The sequence below is a fragment of the Zea mays genome, chromosome 4 (genome assembly GCF_902167145.1).
Source record: "Zea mays cultivar B73 chromosome 4, Zm-B73-REFERENCE-NAM-5.0, whole genome shotgun sequence".
Lineage (NCBI taxonomy): Eukaryota > Viridiplantae > Streptophyta > Magnoliopsida > Poales > Poaceae > Zea > Zea mays.
This window is the reverse complement of record NC_050099.1, coordinates 11,275,875-11,293,775: the sequence shown is the minus strand read 5'-3', so window position 1 is coordinate 11,293,775 and position 17,901 is coordinate 11,275,875. Positions and strand designations below refer to the sequence as shown.

The window sequence follows — 17,901 nt, the reverse complement described above, 5'->3', positions numbered from 1 at the left end:
AAGTTGTTACTTTGCAGAAGAACATAATGTATTTGCTCGAAAGAAAAGGTACCATGATGATGAACGAGAGATGCCTCCGTGTAGTGATCTTTCAATTTTTCAGACAAACGGCAAAGCCGTTGGTCCACCCAAGTCATATCACCTCAGTATGGAAGAACGGAAGTCTGCTTTACTGTACATGTTCACGAATATGCCTGAGGTGGAGAAATACTTTGTGTAAGACTTGTTTTCTTAAACTGTTCATATGTGAATTAGTTTATGTTATCAAATATCTCATGTCATACAATAATATTTGACAGCGAGTTTGATGAACAAAACATGAGGTGTCTCGGTAGGCCAACAGCGAGAGACATAGACAAATTGCGACGCGATGGTATGCATGGGCGACCTAATTTCATTATGTGGCTTCGGGACCGTGTAAGTCTTAATTATGTGGCTCCGAGAGCTAATTTCATTTAACTAATATTACAGAATTTGCTAATGCTTTGTGGCATGATTGACAGTTTGGGGAGGAAATGAATTTGAATGATGACTTACGTCAGTTATCTATTGGAAGCGTAACTGCCAAAAGCTATGGACGTTACGACGTCAATGGATATCGCTTTCGTTCAAGCATTTTCGAATCAAGTCATCCTATGGCCGCCACTCAAAATAGTGGAGTCGTTACTAGGGCAACCGACATGGAAGGACACGAAGCCTGCTATTACGGGAAAATCAAAAATATAATCGAGATTACATTTGCTGGAAATAAGCCTTTAGCGCTAGTTTTCTTTGAGTGTAAATGGTATGACCCGAAGTATTATAGGACCGAATTTGGGATGACACAGATCCAACCTGAGAAATTGCTTCAAGGACACGACACGTATATCCTTGCCCATCAAGCAGACCAAGTTTATTTCTCGACATATCCATGTAAAAAGTTGTCTAAATGGAGGGTTGTGTACAATGTAAATCCCCGAGAACGCCTATACACTCCTGGTGAGGACGAATATCAAATTGGTCACCTTGAGCAGGTTGATGAGGTGTTTCAAGAAGAAGAGTTGCCAACTAGTTTTCATATTGATCCTGCACCGGCATTAGATTCACTAGTTGCAGACGTTAACGACTTAACTTTTCCCGAGAGACGGAGAAGACAACCTGTTAGGAGAAAAGTTACATGGCGACCTCTGCATAGAAGAGAACAAATAGATCCTGATTTTGATGATATTTAACAAGTAAAGTTGTTTTGTTATTTCATTTATTTATATTTTAAGTATTATGTCATTTTGATGCACTAATGAATAATTTCTTATTTTTTATGCAGGATGCCGCCAAAATCAAAGAAGTCAGTGAAGGGGTTGTTCAAGGGCCTGGGCCTTTTTCAGGGCAGTTCTTCGAGCAGCAGCAGACGTCGAGAGCTATTGAGCGCGGTACATGGAGATGAGGTAACATATCTTGTACAAATAAATTTGTTTATATATTTACAAATAAATCTTGAGTTGTATGTACCAGGATGAGCAGCACACTGAGGAGCAGCACATTGAGGAGGAGCAGCACAATGAGGCTGAGCAGCACAATGAGGAGGTGGAGCTCAATGAGGAGGTGGAGCACGTGACATGGGACCAGGCCGCACAGCATCACCAGCCATGGGACCAGTGGGACCACCAGAGAGAGCAGCAACAGGCGTGGGACCAGTGGGGCCAACAGGGCGAACCGGCTGACAACCCGATGGATGATGGCTCAGGAGGCTCTTCAGCGACACGCACACGTCGCTCAAGAAAAAGCCACTCAGTAAAGCCTCGTCACGCGATAGAGCGAGAGGCTGATAGGACTTTAATCATGCCACATGGAGATCGGTGAGTGTAATATATTAACTTATCTAATATAACTATTATGTGTATTGTTAATGTTTTTGTGTAATGCAGGAATTGGGAGGACCTGTCCTTTGACGGCAAGGGACACCACACTCAGGTTAACCTTACGTTGGGTTCTCTTTGCCGCCTTCACTACCCTGGTATAGTGAAGGTGTCAAACGGTGATACCGAGGATGAGGTGCTCGTCAGTACCTGGGATGAGTACAAGTTTAAAAAGGAACGAAACCACACCGACAGACAGGGACTTGTGCGTAATGACTTTTGGGTATGAATTCTTTATTATTTTTGTTATGTTTCTTAATATTGTAAATCTATGACTTATACCATTTGTATTCTTTATGTTGTAGCTTCGATATCGGTTGCCTGACGGAGAGGATTACATGGGGCACGCTGAACGTGTCTTGCAAAACAATGCAAAGAAGCTGGTGAAGGATGCCATATACTATGCGAGAATTCAGGCTACAAACCTATATTTTCAAAAGCATCCGGAAGAAGCAGGCCCCTTGAATAAAAAGGAAGGGTCCTCAAAGATATATTTGACTGAGGATCAATATCGTGAGGTTAGTATTCAATTTGTTTTACCCTTTATATTTATTGTCGTGATTGATATAATATGTAACATTGTGTGTGTGCAGGTGATGGTTCCATGGATGGTGCCCGTGCCTGATGCGTACTATGCTTGGTGTCGATATTGGGCTTCCGAAGGCTTCCAGAAAGCGTCAGCGCATCACAGACAATGTCGAGGAACCAATCCTAACCACAAGTTTGGCGGTGACGACATGATACGAAAAGCTAAAAGAATGGTAAGTTTCATCTTTATATGTCGATCAACAAATAATACGATTGCTTATGAATGTTTTTTGTTTATACAGGAAGCTACGAGTGGCCAAAAGCCTAGTGACATTGAGGTCTACCAGGAGGGCCACAAAGGACCAGACCCGAACAACCCTGACCAGCTCTGCAGCCAGACAGCCACGGATCGCTTGGTGAGTTTTGGCTCAAAAGTTCAAACGTTCAAAGTATATAAATTCCTGCATTTGTAAGGTTGTGAATGATGTATAGGCGGCATATGGGGAGGAGATGGTTCGTCGCCATGGCCCTGACTACGACTGGCGCCATGAACCGGTGGATCCCTCGGTGGTGTACGCAAGTGGTGGTGGCAAAGCGCATGGACGGTAAGCTCTAACTTATGAAATTATATGGTTGACACTAAATTGATTATGCAGTAATAACATTTTTTAAATCACTTATAGATACGCACTCTTCGACGGATTCATTGACTCGTCGTCGGTGAGATCTCAGAGGACGGGTTCATCTTCCCGTAGCTCATGCTCTCGTCGACCGAACGAGCAGGAGTTGGAGATTATGAGGATGCGTGAAGAGATGAGACAACAACGCGAATTTATGGAAGCTTGCAATGCTCATAATCAAGCGATGTATCAAGTGAGTACACATAATACGAACTCTAAATTATTATATTTCAATACAACATCTTCAGTAGTAACACATATGTGTTTAACAGTTAATGCAGCAACAGGGCATGACATCAAATTTTCCACCGCCACCACAATGGAGCCAATTTGCAAACACACCAGTTCCACCACCACAGTTCACCACCCCTCCGACACATATACCTGCACCTGGAGATAGGGTACGTTTGATAACTCTCCATTAATTTATACACTTGTATACTTTTTGATATTTGCATTTAACGTGTTGATATTTGCTAACTTGCATAGGTTACGCCTGAAGCGGGTGGCAGTGGGTCTGATCCAGCAGTAGGGACTGGATTTGTTGACTCGCTCTTCGCGTTCCCTCCTCCTGGTGGTGAAGGCGGCAACGGTCATAGCTCTAACCACCCAAGTGGTGGTTATCTCTAAACACTCGTGCTCGTTATGTTTTTAACTCCTGGACGTTATGTTTGTGTAAACACTTGATAATGTTTGTGTATGTTATGTGACGGATTTAACCTATAATGCGTTTGTGATGTGTACGTTCATGTGTATGATATATATGTTTTGTGATGTGTATGTTTTGTGATGTGTATGTTCATGTGGATGATATATATATTTTGTCATATGTTTGTCTGTAGAGAAATGTCTAATTTGGTGTTGGTGTTGCAGAATTATACATTAACTCCCGTCGGCCCAGTTAATTCCCGTCGGTTTGACCATAGCCGACGGGCATTAACTATTAACTCCCGTCGGCCCAGTTAATCCCCGTCGGCTGACTGGGCCGACGGGAATTAGCCATAACTCCCGTCGGTCATTAACTAGCCGACGGGGATTAATTATTCCCGTCAGCCGCCGACGGGAATAACCGTATCCCCGACATCTGACGCCCGTCGGCTAAGAACCGACGGGAATAAGCCTTAAACCGACGGGAATAAGTAATTCCCGTCGGTTTAAGGCTTATTCCCGTCGGTTCTTAGCCGACGGGAATTAATTGATTTCCTGTAGTGGGGGCAGGGGTGCGGTTAAGTGAACCCTAATTGTCCACCAAAAAATGAGCAGTTGCCCCCCTCTCGCCCTCGCTTAGCCACTGTCGCGAACCTAACAGTTCGGTACGCAGCGCTTCCTCCTTGTATGTATTGGTACCTCGAAGGTGCTACATCTGGAGACTAGGACGAACCACGTGAGGACGTGAAGGACGCCAGTGACTGCACGACACTGCTCGACGTGTTCGTCTACATCGAGACATCTTCTGCTGCCCTGCGCGTCTAGTGGTAAATCCATGACGTATAAACACATTAGTTCTTGGTTTTATGGGGTCGAAAATTTTGTTTTGCGCTAATGTAGCCTCCCCATAATCCTTCATAGAATATTGGTCCGGGTATGGGTATGGGTATGGAATTGTACCCGCGTATGGTACGAGTATTGGAGAGGGGAGTTTTTAGTCTAACGGGCCCAGGTCTGGAGTATCAAAACCTAGCGGGTGTTTATCCATTGTCATCTCTAGCTGGCAGTGAAGGTCAGACTTGATAAGAGCACCCTCGTGGCCAATGCGCTTATCAGGATGTACGCTAGGTACGTCAGCGCTGCCGGTGTTCGAGTGGTTGCAGGACGCAAGGGGCGTCGCATCTTGGAACTCAGTTATATCGGGATATGTGTAGAACGGGAATACATTGGAAGCTCTGGCGCTGTTCCGAGGGATGCAGAGTGCCGGATTCATATGAATTCTTACATGTAAGTCATTGTGCTCCAAGTTTGTGTGCATTCTTACGCTATTAGAAATGGGTTGCTTGATTCTATACTAGAGAATATACTGATAGATATATATGGGGAGTGTGGAGAGTTTGACCACTCACTAAATTTATTTCAGAGAGCAGAGAAAAATGACATTGCCAGATAATGCCTATTGTTTCGATAGAGCAATCCCTATCGTTTCAATAGGGCGCCCAGAGGGTGGGGCGCATCATTTTCTAGTATGAGTTACAGTTGGTAGATTCTGGATTGAGTTATAGTTGATGGATTAAGTAGGAGCACCTTGTAATAGTAGAAAGGTAAAAGCTTGCTTATAATTCTTGTTTTTCAAACATAGCACATTTAGATTAACCTTTTTTGTATGAATAAGTACAAAAGTGTAAATGGTGCAACATGTATACGATTCTATTCCACGCTAGCTATGCTATAAGCAGTTTTCGGATGTAGGGTGTTACAATTGGTTAAGTGGGGTGGGTGGATGTACTTGTTGATCATCGGAAGGCCCCAATTCACGAAGAAGAAAGGGTGGGGAACTTTCTGTTCTCAAACCTTTACTTTAAGGTCCCATTTGTTTACCTTCATTTTGAGAATTGGAATCTAACTAATGGAGTAACCTATTTTTTAGAATGTGGCATTCCACAACTTTCCAAAGTTTATATATAAGTCTATCTCAAATTTATGTGGTGAGAGATAAAAATTGATTCTATAGATTTACATGCTACTTTTCTAATCTACAACTAATGCACATATAAATATATTAACTTAATTAGTTTGTGTCTTAATTATGATTATTAGAATGGAATTCAATTCCAACAAAACAAACGGGAAATCCACTGGAATCACTCTATCAAAGAATCAAGAGCAAAGTTTAAGAATTAGCGACCCTAGCACTGATTGATGATTCTATGGATTCTTCTGCCAGGTTTGCCGCATTCCAAGGGCATAATAGCACGATTTGCTTCCTCACTACATTGTGGAACACTGGAATCACTCTATCAAAGAATCAAGAGCAAAGTTTAAGAATTAGCGACCCTAGCACTGACTGATGATTCTATGGATTCTTCTGCCAGGTTTGCCACATTCCAAGGGCATAATAGCACGATTTGCTTCCTCACTGCATTGTGGAAAGAATTATCTACAAAAAGCTTCGAAATTAGTTTCCATATCCTACGACTACAATAATATGTCGAGAAACAAACTTTCACACTGCAACTTTCCCCCCTTTGTTTTCCTAATCATTCATCGCTCCTTGGTCCACCATTAGAGTTGAAAGTTGGGTCGTGCTATGCCGGCCTGGCCCCGCCCGATCGTGCTTCGAGATAACTTTTTTTGAGCCAGCACGACACAAAATAATTTTGGGCTGGGTCGTGCCGTGCCTAGATGCTAAAAGTTAGGCCCGGTCCGACTCGGCCTGAAGCACGGTAGGCCGATGATCGTGCCGTGCGGGGCCAAGCACGACACGAGCAAAAAACTTATATATATGTATATATATCTAGAAAAACATCCTTAAAATGTTTATAACTTTGTTCTAGACTTAAAAACATATGAGAAAGAGAAACCAATATGTTCCATAACTTTTTTGTGAAGAGATAAAAAATATTGGAGTATGAAATAACCATTTAAAAAATATGGGAGCATCATCGTCATCCTTCACAACCTAGAAGATTTGAGCCAAATGACCCACACTTTTAACTTTTGTGTACATTTACTAGTCAAACTATCAATATATGGTCCAATAGTCTCGCATCAAAGTGCCAAAGAATTGATAACCACGATATACCCACATCTCACTCACATCTAAACATGTTAAAAGATACTTTAAAGTAATACCATACAATATAGGGCCTGTTTGAGAGCTTTGCTTCAAAAACTTCAGCTTTGGTTTTCCAGTTTCACTATAAAACAGCTCCAGCAAATTGTTAAGGTGAGTTCCAGGAGCGTTTGGTTTGTATATGGGCTCCAACTTCTATAGTACAATTGATTTGTGTGGGTTTCCTTGATTATCCTTGATGATTAGTGGGTTGTCGCCAGAGAGAACGGAACTTGTATGTTGCGTAACCAGTGGCATGGTGGGTAATTTTCGCACACCTTCACGAGGAGATATAAAAACAGTGTTTTTGAAGCACCCTCTAAGAAGCTTCATGAATTTTATGAAACGGGCCTCTAGTTTCGATTTTTTTTAAAACTAAAGCTCGTGGAGCTGGACCTGTTTGGGTGGAAGAAGTTAGAATAAAATTGAAATTCTTGAAGTGAAGCTCTCCCAAACAGGGCCATATATTTTTACTTATTTATTATTTGATATAAATAGTTTATATATATCTTGAGTGTTTATAATAATAACATTTATGTATTAAAAATAATTAAAAATACCTTTATTTAAATCTGGTCTCAGATCCCTAAAATGTCAAGACCCCCGCTGTAGTGTCGTGTACAACGGCTAGCCTAGCGCATGTCAATCAAAACCACCTGTTCAGTAAAAACAATTTGAGTGGTTGTTAGAGAAGTCGAAAATTTTAGTTTTCTGATTAGGGAGAGAATCGAACTCACACAATATCTGATTTAAAGAAGGTGGCATGGACTATTTGTTGCGTACGGTCTGGCCCAGCTATACAAGTATACAACGGCATCCCTCTGCTATTCTAACCTCACGTTCACGGCCCATCGGAAACCAGCCCAGCCCCACCCCTCCCAATTTCTATCCCAGCGACTTTGTTTATGTATGACTTCCCAAATTGAACTCAACCTTCCGAAAACTTTCCATCTCAACCGTCCCGCTCACGCCGCTATCAATATCAGACGTGTACGCGTGCGACTCCTGGACCCAGCAGGCAGCAGGGACAGACTCGTCAATCTCTCGCCACAAACCGACTCCACCCGGACCCGGGTATAAATACACGCCCGCCTCCAATTCTCCACTACGGATCCAAATTCCAAACCGCGCGAACTTCTGCCGCTCAAAATTCCAAATCGTCCTGACTACCCGCGCTTCCCATAATCCTATCCCGCCCGCGCGGCCCCTCTCGGGATTCAAACGCCAGCCGTTTGTCCTCTCAAACCCGATCGGATCTGACCGCCCTCCCAGGCCGTAACAGGATCCCGTCGGTCATGGCCGTGATAAACGGGCGCTCGAAGCGTGTTCGGGTGACGGCGGTGCCGCGCCCTCTGGAGCTGCGGTCGTTCCCGGCCGCCGGAGAGGGGCCGCGCCCGCTGGTCCTGCTGTCGTTCCCGGCCGCCGGAGAGGGGCTGCCGCCGCGTGGTGCGTTTCGCGACTGTGTACGGTCGTTCCTGGCTGGATCCGCGGTGCCGGCGGACGGCGCGTGGCAGGTAGCCTTTGGAGTCGGGAACGGGGTGGTCGTGGTGATGGAGGTGGTGGAAGAGGACGTCGCTAAAACTGGGATCGAGCGGATCTACTGCGATCACTGTACCGTCGCCGGTGAGTGACTCGTATTGTTTGCTGACCCTTCCATAGTCATATCAGCCGCAGTAGTGTGTTCATTTTTGCAGAGCTGTTTTTTCATATCAGTGGACTATTAAAACCAGTAGGGGTGGAGGGACACGTTTAGATCTCTTATGAATATGCTTGGTTAGGGCATCTGGTTATTATACTAAATTAATTTAGTAGACTTGACAGCCTGACTCCTCATTAACCTGCTCGGCCTGCTTCTGTGTGTTCGTCTGAACATGTGTATACATTTTTTCTTCTACAGATGCCAATCGGTAAGCAAATTCTATCAAACGAGATGATGATTGTTATGGCCGGAGAATCTCAATACCATCGCCTTTTCTTTTACAATTTAATAGGCTGGAGTAGACACCCTGTTTGTGGAAGGAGGTACCATTTCATAATTCGGAATGAATACAAAACCTGCAAGCATTGTGACCATTGTGGTCTTATGGCCCAGTCGTTTGGAACACGGTAAGCTGATCTACTTGTAAAATTAGGAATTGCTACTATAGTGTAATAAAAATCAAATCGCTCACAACAATAACCCAAATAGTGAAGAAGACAGTACCGTAACAAGAAATTGTTTGATTCAATGCGCATGTGCATTTCCATTTAGGCAAGCCCCTAGAACTGCAAGCATTGTGGGCTTATGGCCCAGTTGTTTGCAACACGGTAAGCTGATCTACTTGTAAAATTAACAATTGCTACTATAGTGTAGTAAAAATCAAACCTCTCACAACAATAACTTAAATAGTGAAGAAGATAGTACTGTAACAAGAAATTATTTGATTTAATGTGTATGTGCATTTCCATCAAGGCAAGCTTCTAGAAGCACTGATCATTTTTATCATTGATAATCAGGTGCCCGACATGCAAATATGTGATCTCCTCTGATGATCCGGAAGATTGGGACTATAGGCAGTTGGATAATCCACGTCACTTGCTGCATGGTATTGTACATGACAATGGGTTTGGTCACCTTGTTCGGATAAATGGCAGAGAGGGTGGCTCTAGTCTTCTGACGGGGATTCAACTGATGGGTTTCTGGGATTGGCTCTGCAGATACCTTAGAGTCAGGTAAAACCGATTTCCTTTATTTCTGACCACAATGTGACAACGGGGTTAGCAGTTTATGAGTTCACATGAGCCATACTTATGATTATGCACTGCGTGCATGAATCAAAAATCAATTTTCTTTTCCAATTATATTCAAGCTATGAAATGGATGGACACTGGCAGAAATAGAAGACTGTCCAGTGTGCTCTCTTCTTGACCATGACAAAAATATTGTGGAATATAATAGGTTGGACTTTGTGCTTGACATAACCACGAAACAAATTATGACATCAAAACTTCTGCATTCTTGGCTGTTTTCTTAAACCAACTGTAGTATTTAACTGAACTGAACATAAAAGTATAAGAGTAATACAACCCAGCACATTGTAGTTTGATAGATAAGAACATCAGGAAAATGCTGTTTCTAAGATATAAATAATGGAGGTGTGGGCATTAGAAAACAATCTTGAATACATTTTGAGATGACTACTTTAGCAGTTCCAATGAACTATGACAACAGAACAGAAGTAGTTTGCAACTTGCTGTACATCTGAATAGAACTCTAGATGAAGTATGAATTGTTTTATGCACATCTCACGAAGCTATTTACAATACAATTTGTAATTCGTGAAGTCAAATTCACCTGCAACAGTCTCTTGGAAGTGCAGAACTGACATGCAAAGCTTAATTTCAGAAAGGTCTCCTTGATGGATGTCTCTAAGAAGTATGAAACAGATTACCGGATCTTACATGCCATCACTACTGGTCATTCATGGTATGGCCAATGGGGATTCAAACTCAACAAAGGGAGCTTTGGAATTACATCAGAAGAATACTTAAAAGCTATGGACAACCTTTCCTTAACTCCATTATCACACTTCTTCCCGCACTCCCGATATCCTCGAAACCAGCTACAAGATACCATTTCATTCTACCGATCTCTTTCAAAGCAACCTCTCACCACAATTCGTGAACTGTTCCTCTATGTGCTGGGCCTTGCCACCAGCAAGAGTTCAAATATGCACTATGGATCAATGCATAAGGAGCACTCACATACCCATGTGCAAGACACATGGCCTGACGAGGAAATAAAACGTGCAACAGAAATTGCTATAAAGGTTCTTCGTGCTGTTGAGAAAACAAGGTGGGTGACCATGCGAATCCTAAAGGCAGCCATGTACCATTCAATTGGTTCACCGCAGCTAGTGGACTACTGCCTCAAGACCCTTGGTACTAGAACAATTGATGGAATGATGGTTGCAGTTCGATGCAACAGCGATACTAACACCCTAGAGTACAGGTTGGTGATTAATATACTTGCTATTACTTGCTATTATGGTGTTATTTGATTCATGAAATGTAATTTAAATGGCAACGGTAATGATTTATACTCGAGTGTCAGCGTGTGCCGGGTCGGCATGGCCCGCGTCCATCGTGTTTTGCGCAAACTTTTTTTGGGCTAGCACGACATGAAATAATTTCGGGCTGAGTCGTGCTGTGCCTAGATACTAAAACTTAGGTCCGGCCTAGCCCAAAAGCACGGCGGGCCGATGATCCTACCGTGCTGGCCCAAGCACAACAAGAACAAAAAAACTTATGTATATCTAAAAATATATCTTTATATTATTTATAACTTTGCTATAGATTAAAAAAATCATATGAGAAATGGAAATCAATGTTTTTTATACGTCTGAGAAGAGCTAAAAATTATTGGAGTATGGAATAATCATTTAAATGCTACTTTTCTAATTCATGTTTCACTTCGTGCCGTGTTGCCTATCGTGCCTAAGTTTGAGACACGGCACGACTCAACATTTGGGCCGTGCCGGCTTGGACCATTTTTCTTCGTGCTAGGCTGTGCTTTGGTCTTTTATTTTCGTGCTGTGTCGTGCTGGCTTCAAATGGCTCGGCCCAAACTTTAAGTTCTAGTAAAAAGTTTGAATAGGTCGATATCAATTCTATGGTGATATTCAATTACGGTTGGACTTAAACAAATATGTTTTGACGTTATCAGTTATCCATCATGTTATAAATATGTGAACCAAACAACACGTATGCTAGTGTATTACTAGCATTGATGATTTATCCTATTTTTTTGTTTCAACATAAATCTGAAAATTCTTTACTGCAGGCTTATGGATGAACCCATCGTTCTGCCCAATGTATCCATGCCAACTCAAGACCATCTTCGCCGTGACATAAAGTTCTTGCATGATGCTCTCCTCCACCCACATACAATGCATCCATACAAACCGGAAAACTGTTATGAGCATGGCAAGAGGTCTGCCATGGTCCTTTTGGACTGCAAGCAATTCACAAAGCACTATGACCTGGAACAGGAGTTCTTGCCTCAAAACCCATCCATGTTGCACCTGTGGTGTCAAGTAGAGGTGTTAGACCAGGTTGGCGATCCACCTTGCATACCACCAGAGCTCCTAACTCTTCCGCAGACAGCAACTGTGTCTGATCTGAAGGTGGAGGCAACCAGAACATTCCGTGGCATCTATCTAATGTTGCATTCCTTTGTAGCCGATCGGCTTGTTGACTGTGGAACGGCAAGTGAGTCAACTCAACTAAAGCTCTTGTTTGGGGCAAATGGAACTGTTCGCGTCCAAGGCAGGTGTGCCAGTGGTGAACGCAGGGTTGGGATTTACCGGATGGAGAGAGGCGTGGATAAATGGACAGTGCGTTGCTCTTGTGGAGCCAAGGATGATGATGGTGAGAGGATGCTGTCTTGTGACTCTTGCCATGTGTGGCAGCACACTAGGTGTGTTGGGATTAGTGATTTCGATCAGGTGCCCAAGAAATATGTATGTAACTCATGTAAATTACTTAACAAGCGTAAGAGCAGAGGTCACGGACCAGTTTATAACATTGGCCCAAGCAAAAGATTCAAGATTGGCGCAGGTGGCTTTAGCTCTAGGTGGGGGATTTTTTTGAGGCCTCCAGCTGACATGTAAATATCAATAAAATGACAGTGAGTTTGTATGAGATACCGGTTTGTGGATGTTAACTTGTAGAGTGCTTGGTTTGAGTAATAAGCTAGTCCATCATCTTCTCACTCTTTTGTTTGGTTTTTGAATAAGTTGATCATCTTATTCCTCATAATTAGTTAATTAGTACTAACATGATAAATACTCATGATGTACCATCTAATCTTAGATGGAGATAGAGTGATTCCTAAAACCAAACTATGACTGTAAAAAAGCTCGAGCTCGCGGTATCTTGGCTCGGCATAGAGTGGCTCGGTGTTTAGAACGAGTCTAAGCCGAGCTTGTTTTTCTAATGAGTTCATCCATAAGCCTAGAACCTGGAAGTGGGACTATGGGAGCCTCTCGGCTTGGGCTTGATGAGTAGCAGTTAGCAGAGTAGGTGACCGATTAGAGAAATTGGGTCCACATGTCATATGTCCATCGAGTGGCGGATATGGATAGCATATATCCATACCTGTGAAATTCTTACCCGTAAATACTGTCTAGTATCCATACCCGTACCCGCGGATACGAAAATCCACCATATCCGTATCTAATGGGTAACCCGTACCCATTGCCATCTCTACCTAAACCAAACACCCCCTTAATAACTAAATTGTATGAACTTGGTACCCACCACATGTAGTTCAGGTACTTGAAGCCACCACCACTCAACGTCCAGGTATCCTCAGTTCACTGCAGCTGTCAGCAACTCAGCATTAGATCCACACCTGATCATGAGGCTGAACTGAAGAAAGAAACCGGTAAAGGATGTTGCAATGCAACCAACTGATAATATTACAAAGAAAATAGAATCATCTAGAACATAAGAGGTTAAGGCAAATTTATGATGACACAACAATGAATAAATAGCAGGATAAAAATGAACTCCACACTTCGACAACGCACCAATACTTACTCAGAGCAACTCCAATTTAGGCCTTGTTCGGTTAATTCCGTTACCCATGGATTGGATGAGATTGGAAAAAATTAAGAAGAAGTTCGACTTGCTTAGGATTTAAACCCAACCAATCTCACTCAATCCATATGGATTGAGAGCTAACAGAACAAGCCCTTAAGGGGAAAAAGAAAAAACTATCCAATAACAAGAAAATTCTCAGCCATCGATTGCATGCAAACTACTCTGCAGCTTGCTTCAGATTGTTGACACGTGTCCGTGCACCAATATCAAAGAAACAGAGCCCACAACCACCTTTTCGTCTCGGCTCAACCCAACCATTCAGCTTCCTCCGGCTCGTCTCATCTGAAATTTGAATTTCTGTGTAGCCGAGGCCTGACCAGCAGGAAACCGTGGCCTGCACGGCGACAATGCCTTGTCGCAGAGCTTGTTGCCGACTGTCGGATACCATAATTAGGGTTACCTAGATTATGTCCCTAATCATACCAAGATACCTGAGTACCAGGGAATCACAACGCAAAACACGCTCCCCGACCTCCTAGGTCATGCATGATTCACCCGAGGCTCCGCAAATGGATTATTATAGCTCCAATTACATCAAAAATTACAAAAGAGTGACTTCTGCTTATGTGTTGTGATTATGTGCTTGATCAAAATGTAATTTTCGAGCAGCTAACGCTTCTTGATTAACTCCAAGTAAAAGGCTTGTATATTCTCTCGGCATCAATGGAGAAACCATGGCTGGAAAATCCGCATACATATCATTGGTTACAACATTATGCAATGTCATATTAGTACCAATGCTTTCATCAAAAGATGTATGTGTAAAAAACAAACGTTTTAGAGAATATTTAGATAAATGAGCTATAGCAAAAGGACAATAGTATAGTTTAGTATCCCTTACATTTAGTTGTTTTGGATCCTGATCATGTTCTATACTTTGCTCTTTGCTTATTTCAATGGCATAACAATGTGGGATCCTCCATCTGCTTGTTCTTCAGGTATTTCAACAATGTTTGTGCATCATTGCATTCTAAATACTTCTTCCGCTCACGACCAATTTCATTACAACAATCAATCTTTAAGAAGGGAACATTTTCAGGGAGACCATAAAATTGTTTCATGAACTCATACCGTCATACGCTTGTGACAGCTTCATCCCGGCTTCACGTATTTTACTAATGAGTTTTTTGTCCGCTTCTATAACATGTCGTTGGGATCTCAACATGTGTGTCTTACTTGGACTAGCCAGATGATGATTATGTTCAAGTTCAACCTGTTGCACTGTCTAAATCCCCTCTCTTCTGATACTAAATAGAATACGAGCATTGCAATCTGTCCTTGTACTAGCCTATGATGAACCAACGTCTCCATGCCCTTGTTTACTACAAACTATCAGTTTTGATGACATAGTTTTATCCACTCTACGTTTTGTGTCACTTTTTCTAATGCTAAATCCAATCTTACCGACATATGTGTTGTACATCTCATATGCATTTTCTGCATACTCAAAAGACATTCCAACTTGAGGAACTATGATAGTTGGGCCATGCTTACTAACAACCTATGGTAAAATGTGTTGTAAACAATGTCACATTATCACAACACAAATTTGTTTGTTTTTCTTAAATTTTATGCATAATCATGTTACCTGATATGATATTGATTCAGGAATTGTGTTTTCATCGCTCTTCCTGCCATGGTGATCGTTAGTTTGTAGACGATGGGATTTATGGTGCTGGATGATTGCCTTAAAAATATATGTGCAAACTGATAGATTTTAGCCATTGCTGGATTACCTTTGTCTCGGACGAGGAAGAGGTGAATCGCTGAGAAGCGACGCAGGAGAGGTAATGATCGGCGACAGTGGCACAACAACTGAATCAACAATTGTAGATGAGAAAAACGAGGTGTCTGTTAGCCGACCTGCAGGAAGCTAATCGTAGGTGGCTGCATGTTCTATTTTGGAGTCTGTTAGCCGAGCCGCTGAATGGTTGGGTTGAGGCGAGACGAAAGTGGCTGCGGGCTCTGTTTCTTTGAGATTGGTGCATGGACACGTGTCAACAATTTGAAGCAAGCTGCAGAGTTGTTTGTGTGCAGTCGGTGGTTGGGAATTTTCTTCCATCCAACGGACGCGCAAAATCGAGAAGTCGCAGTGGAAATTTGTGTCGCTCTTTCTTCTCCCAATCTTCTTTTCTTTTCAGTTCGTGCCACATACATACGTGGAGGAGTCGGATACAGGTGTACATTCGTGCCATCCGACCCGGTTCGGTCCAAGCCCAAAAAAACCTGACATGGTTGAATTAGGGCCGACCCGGCCTGTAATTATTATGGTCCGTATCGGGTCGGTCCATTGGCTTAACCCTCGGTCCGTAGCATTACACTTTATTGGTTAAACATGTCGTGCTTATTTCGGGCGACCCGAAATTGTAAAAAGTCCGAAATTCAAATTCTAGCGCGAAATTCATACAGGGCCCGAAATTCACATCAAAACCCGAAATTCACAACAAAGCCCGAAATTCACAACACATATCATTTATAGATATTAGCATTTCAAACTTTATAATTAAAAAACCAAAGAACACGAAACCAATGGGTGGCTAACACCTCGTCTCCATGATTAAACATGGAGCTAGTTAAATTGGAGTGGATGATTTCTATGATTAAAAGTGGATGACTAAATGAAATGAGCCTTTTCGTGCCAATAAATGAGCCTTTTCGTGCCTCTGTAAATAGGTCGTGCTCGTGGCCGTCCGTAAGCCGCGATCTCGGCTTAAGTCCAGCCTGATGCATAATTTTAGGTCGGATCGGTCTGATATTATTTCGGAGCGTGCCATACTTAGATCCTGATTTTTTTCGAGCTTAGACCAACTCCAGCAGCCTCCGTATGCGGGCTCCCCATCTCCTTTTCGCACTGTGCAGTACACTATTCACCAGTCCAACGGACTCCGTATCCCTCTCCCTAAAAAGCACGTCGTGTATTTGCACTCCTCTTCCCCACGTCTTCTCTCTTCTCTCCGCACACAAGTATGAGAAATGGTGCAATTAAAAGCCTGTACTCGTGGGACCCAACTATCACAGTCTGCATGCATACGAATATGGAGCGTAAATACAGAATCTGTTGAAACGCACCGTGCAAAAGAATCACTCATTCGTGATCAAACCTACCTAAAATACGGATGTGTAGTGTGAGGCTGCTGGAATACGGATCCGGCCCGACCCATGTACACCTCTAGATCCGGATACTGCTGCTGTCGGCGGTGCCCACGAGCTCGTCCCTCTCCGTGTTGGCGGACTGGACTCTGGATCGGAGCGCAGCGTGGAGGAGCAGCTACGCCTACACGAAGTCAATGCGAACGGCGGCAGCTGCTCCCGACACACGAAGTCCTGCCACATCCTACTCCTGATGACCTTGCGTGCCTATCTCCGGTGTTAGATCCACGAGGAAGAGGCCGTTAGGAATTGAGCGGAGAGAAAGCAGCAGCGCTAAGCGGGCGAGGAAGAGGACCTCTCGCGTGAGGAACCTTTTTTTAGATGATGGGAATTAAAAGTTTCTGACCTTTATCTCGAATAGACTACAACCAAATTATTACAAACATAAATAGGAATATAACTATCTGAAAACTTAGAGAAAAACAAAACATAGTGCAGATCCCTATCTATGATGTGTAAAAATCTGCATCACCAAGTCCTCCAATCTATAACATGCCTCGTTTATTATCATGTCTAAGTTGTAGTCGAGCTCAGAAACGAAGCCAACATGTAGCCCGAAAAACCACCTACAAAGAAGATTTTTGGGAGATATATTTTTAGGAGCGGTTAGAAATAATCTAAGACATAAGATGGGTAATACCAAATTTCATTACCAAAACTGCAATGAAAACACAGAGACGTTTAACAGTTCTGTAACAACACTCACCGCTCAAACGAGGTACTCTTTCGAGGGACTTATTGGTGTCGGTTCTGGGGGCTTCTCCAAAGGCGTGAAGAGGACATCGTAAGGATCAAAGTTGCCTGCAGGACCCTGGAAGTCTCAATGATGCAAATCTTCGCCAAGCACGGTTGGAGCTTTAGAAATAGAATAACTAGTGGCTAGTTATTCCAATCCCAACTGCGCTTGGGTCTTTTTGCCGCTTGTGGCTTCTTTTATTTTCTGGCAGTACTACTGTTTTTTGGACGGCCGTCATCTTTGATGTAGGCCGGGAACCTTTTTCCCATTATCTAAAAAAACTAAGCATTCCGGTCTTAGAAGTGAAGCACGACTTAATAAGCAACCATGCACGCTCAGAGCGCTACTGAGGCCAAATACAACTCCATACTTTCAACTATGCTTTGTTTCTCTCCCGGATTATATAAGCTAGATTATGGTGAAATGATACAAGGAGAAAATATCATTTTGGGATCACTAATAAACTGAAATGAGCTATCCAATGCTAACTTACTTGAGCTTATT

At 42.8% G+C, this 17,901-nt stretch overlaps 1 protein-coding gene across 8 annotated transcripts; it reads left to right on the top strand.

Moving 5' to 3' along the window:
• Nucleotides 1-7,885: 7,885 nt before the first annotated feature.
• On the top strand, nucleotides 7,886-12,570 carry LOC100304316 (PHD finger protein). 8 transcript variants are annotated; one of them, XM_008679247.2, is made up of 6 exons: nucleotides 7,886-8,489; nucleotides 8,764-8,773; nucleotides 8,858-8,972; nucleotides 9,363-9,578; nucleotides 10,252-10,857; nucleotides 11,689-12,570. In XM_008679247.2, the coding sequence occupies exons 2-6, from the start codon at nucleotides 8,764-8,766 to the stop codon at nucleotides 12,515-12,517; spliced, it is 1,776 nt and encodes a 591-aa protein (XP_008677469.1). In that variant the 5' UTR covers nucleotides 7,886-8,489; the 3' UTR covers nucleotides 12,518-12,570. The 8 variants fall into 8 exon arrangements, with proteins under 8 accessions (XP_008677469.1, XP_008677466.1, XP_008677464.1 ...); XM_008679246.2 differs by having other exon boundaries at nucleotides 8,006-8,489; nucleotides 8,688-8,773; NM_001165758.1 differs by having other exon boundaries at nucleotides 8,298-8,489; nucleotides 8,679-8,773; nucleotides 11,689-12,547.
• Nucleotides 12,571-17,901: the final 5,331 nt, after the last annotated feature.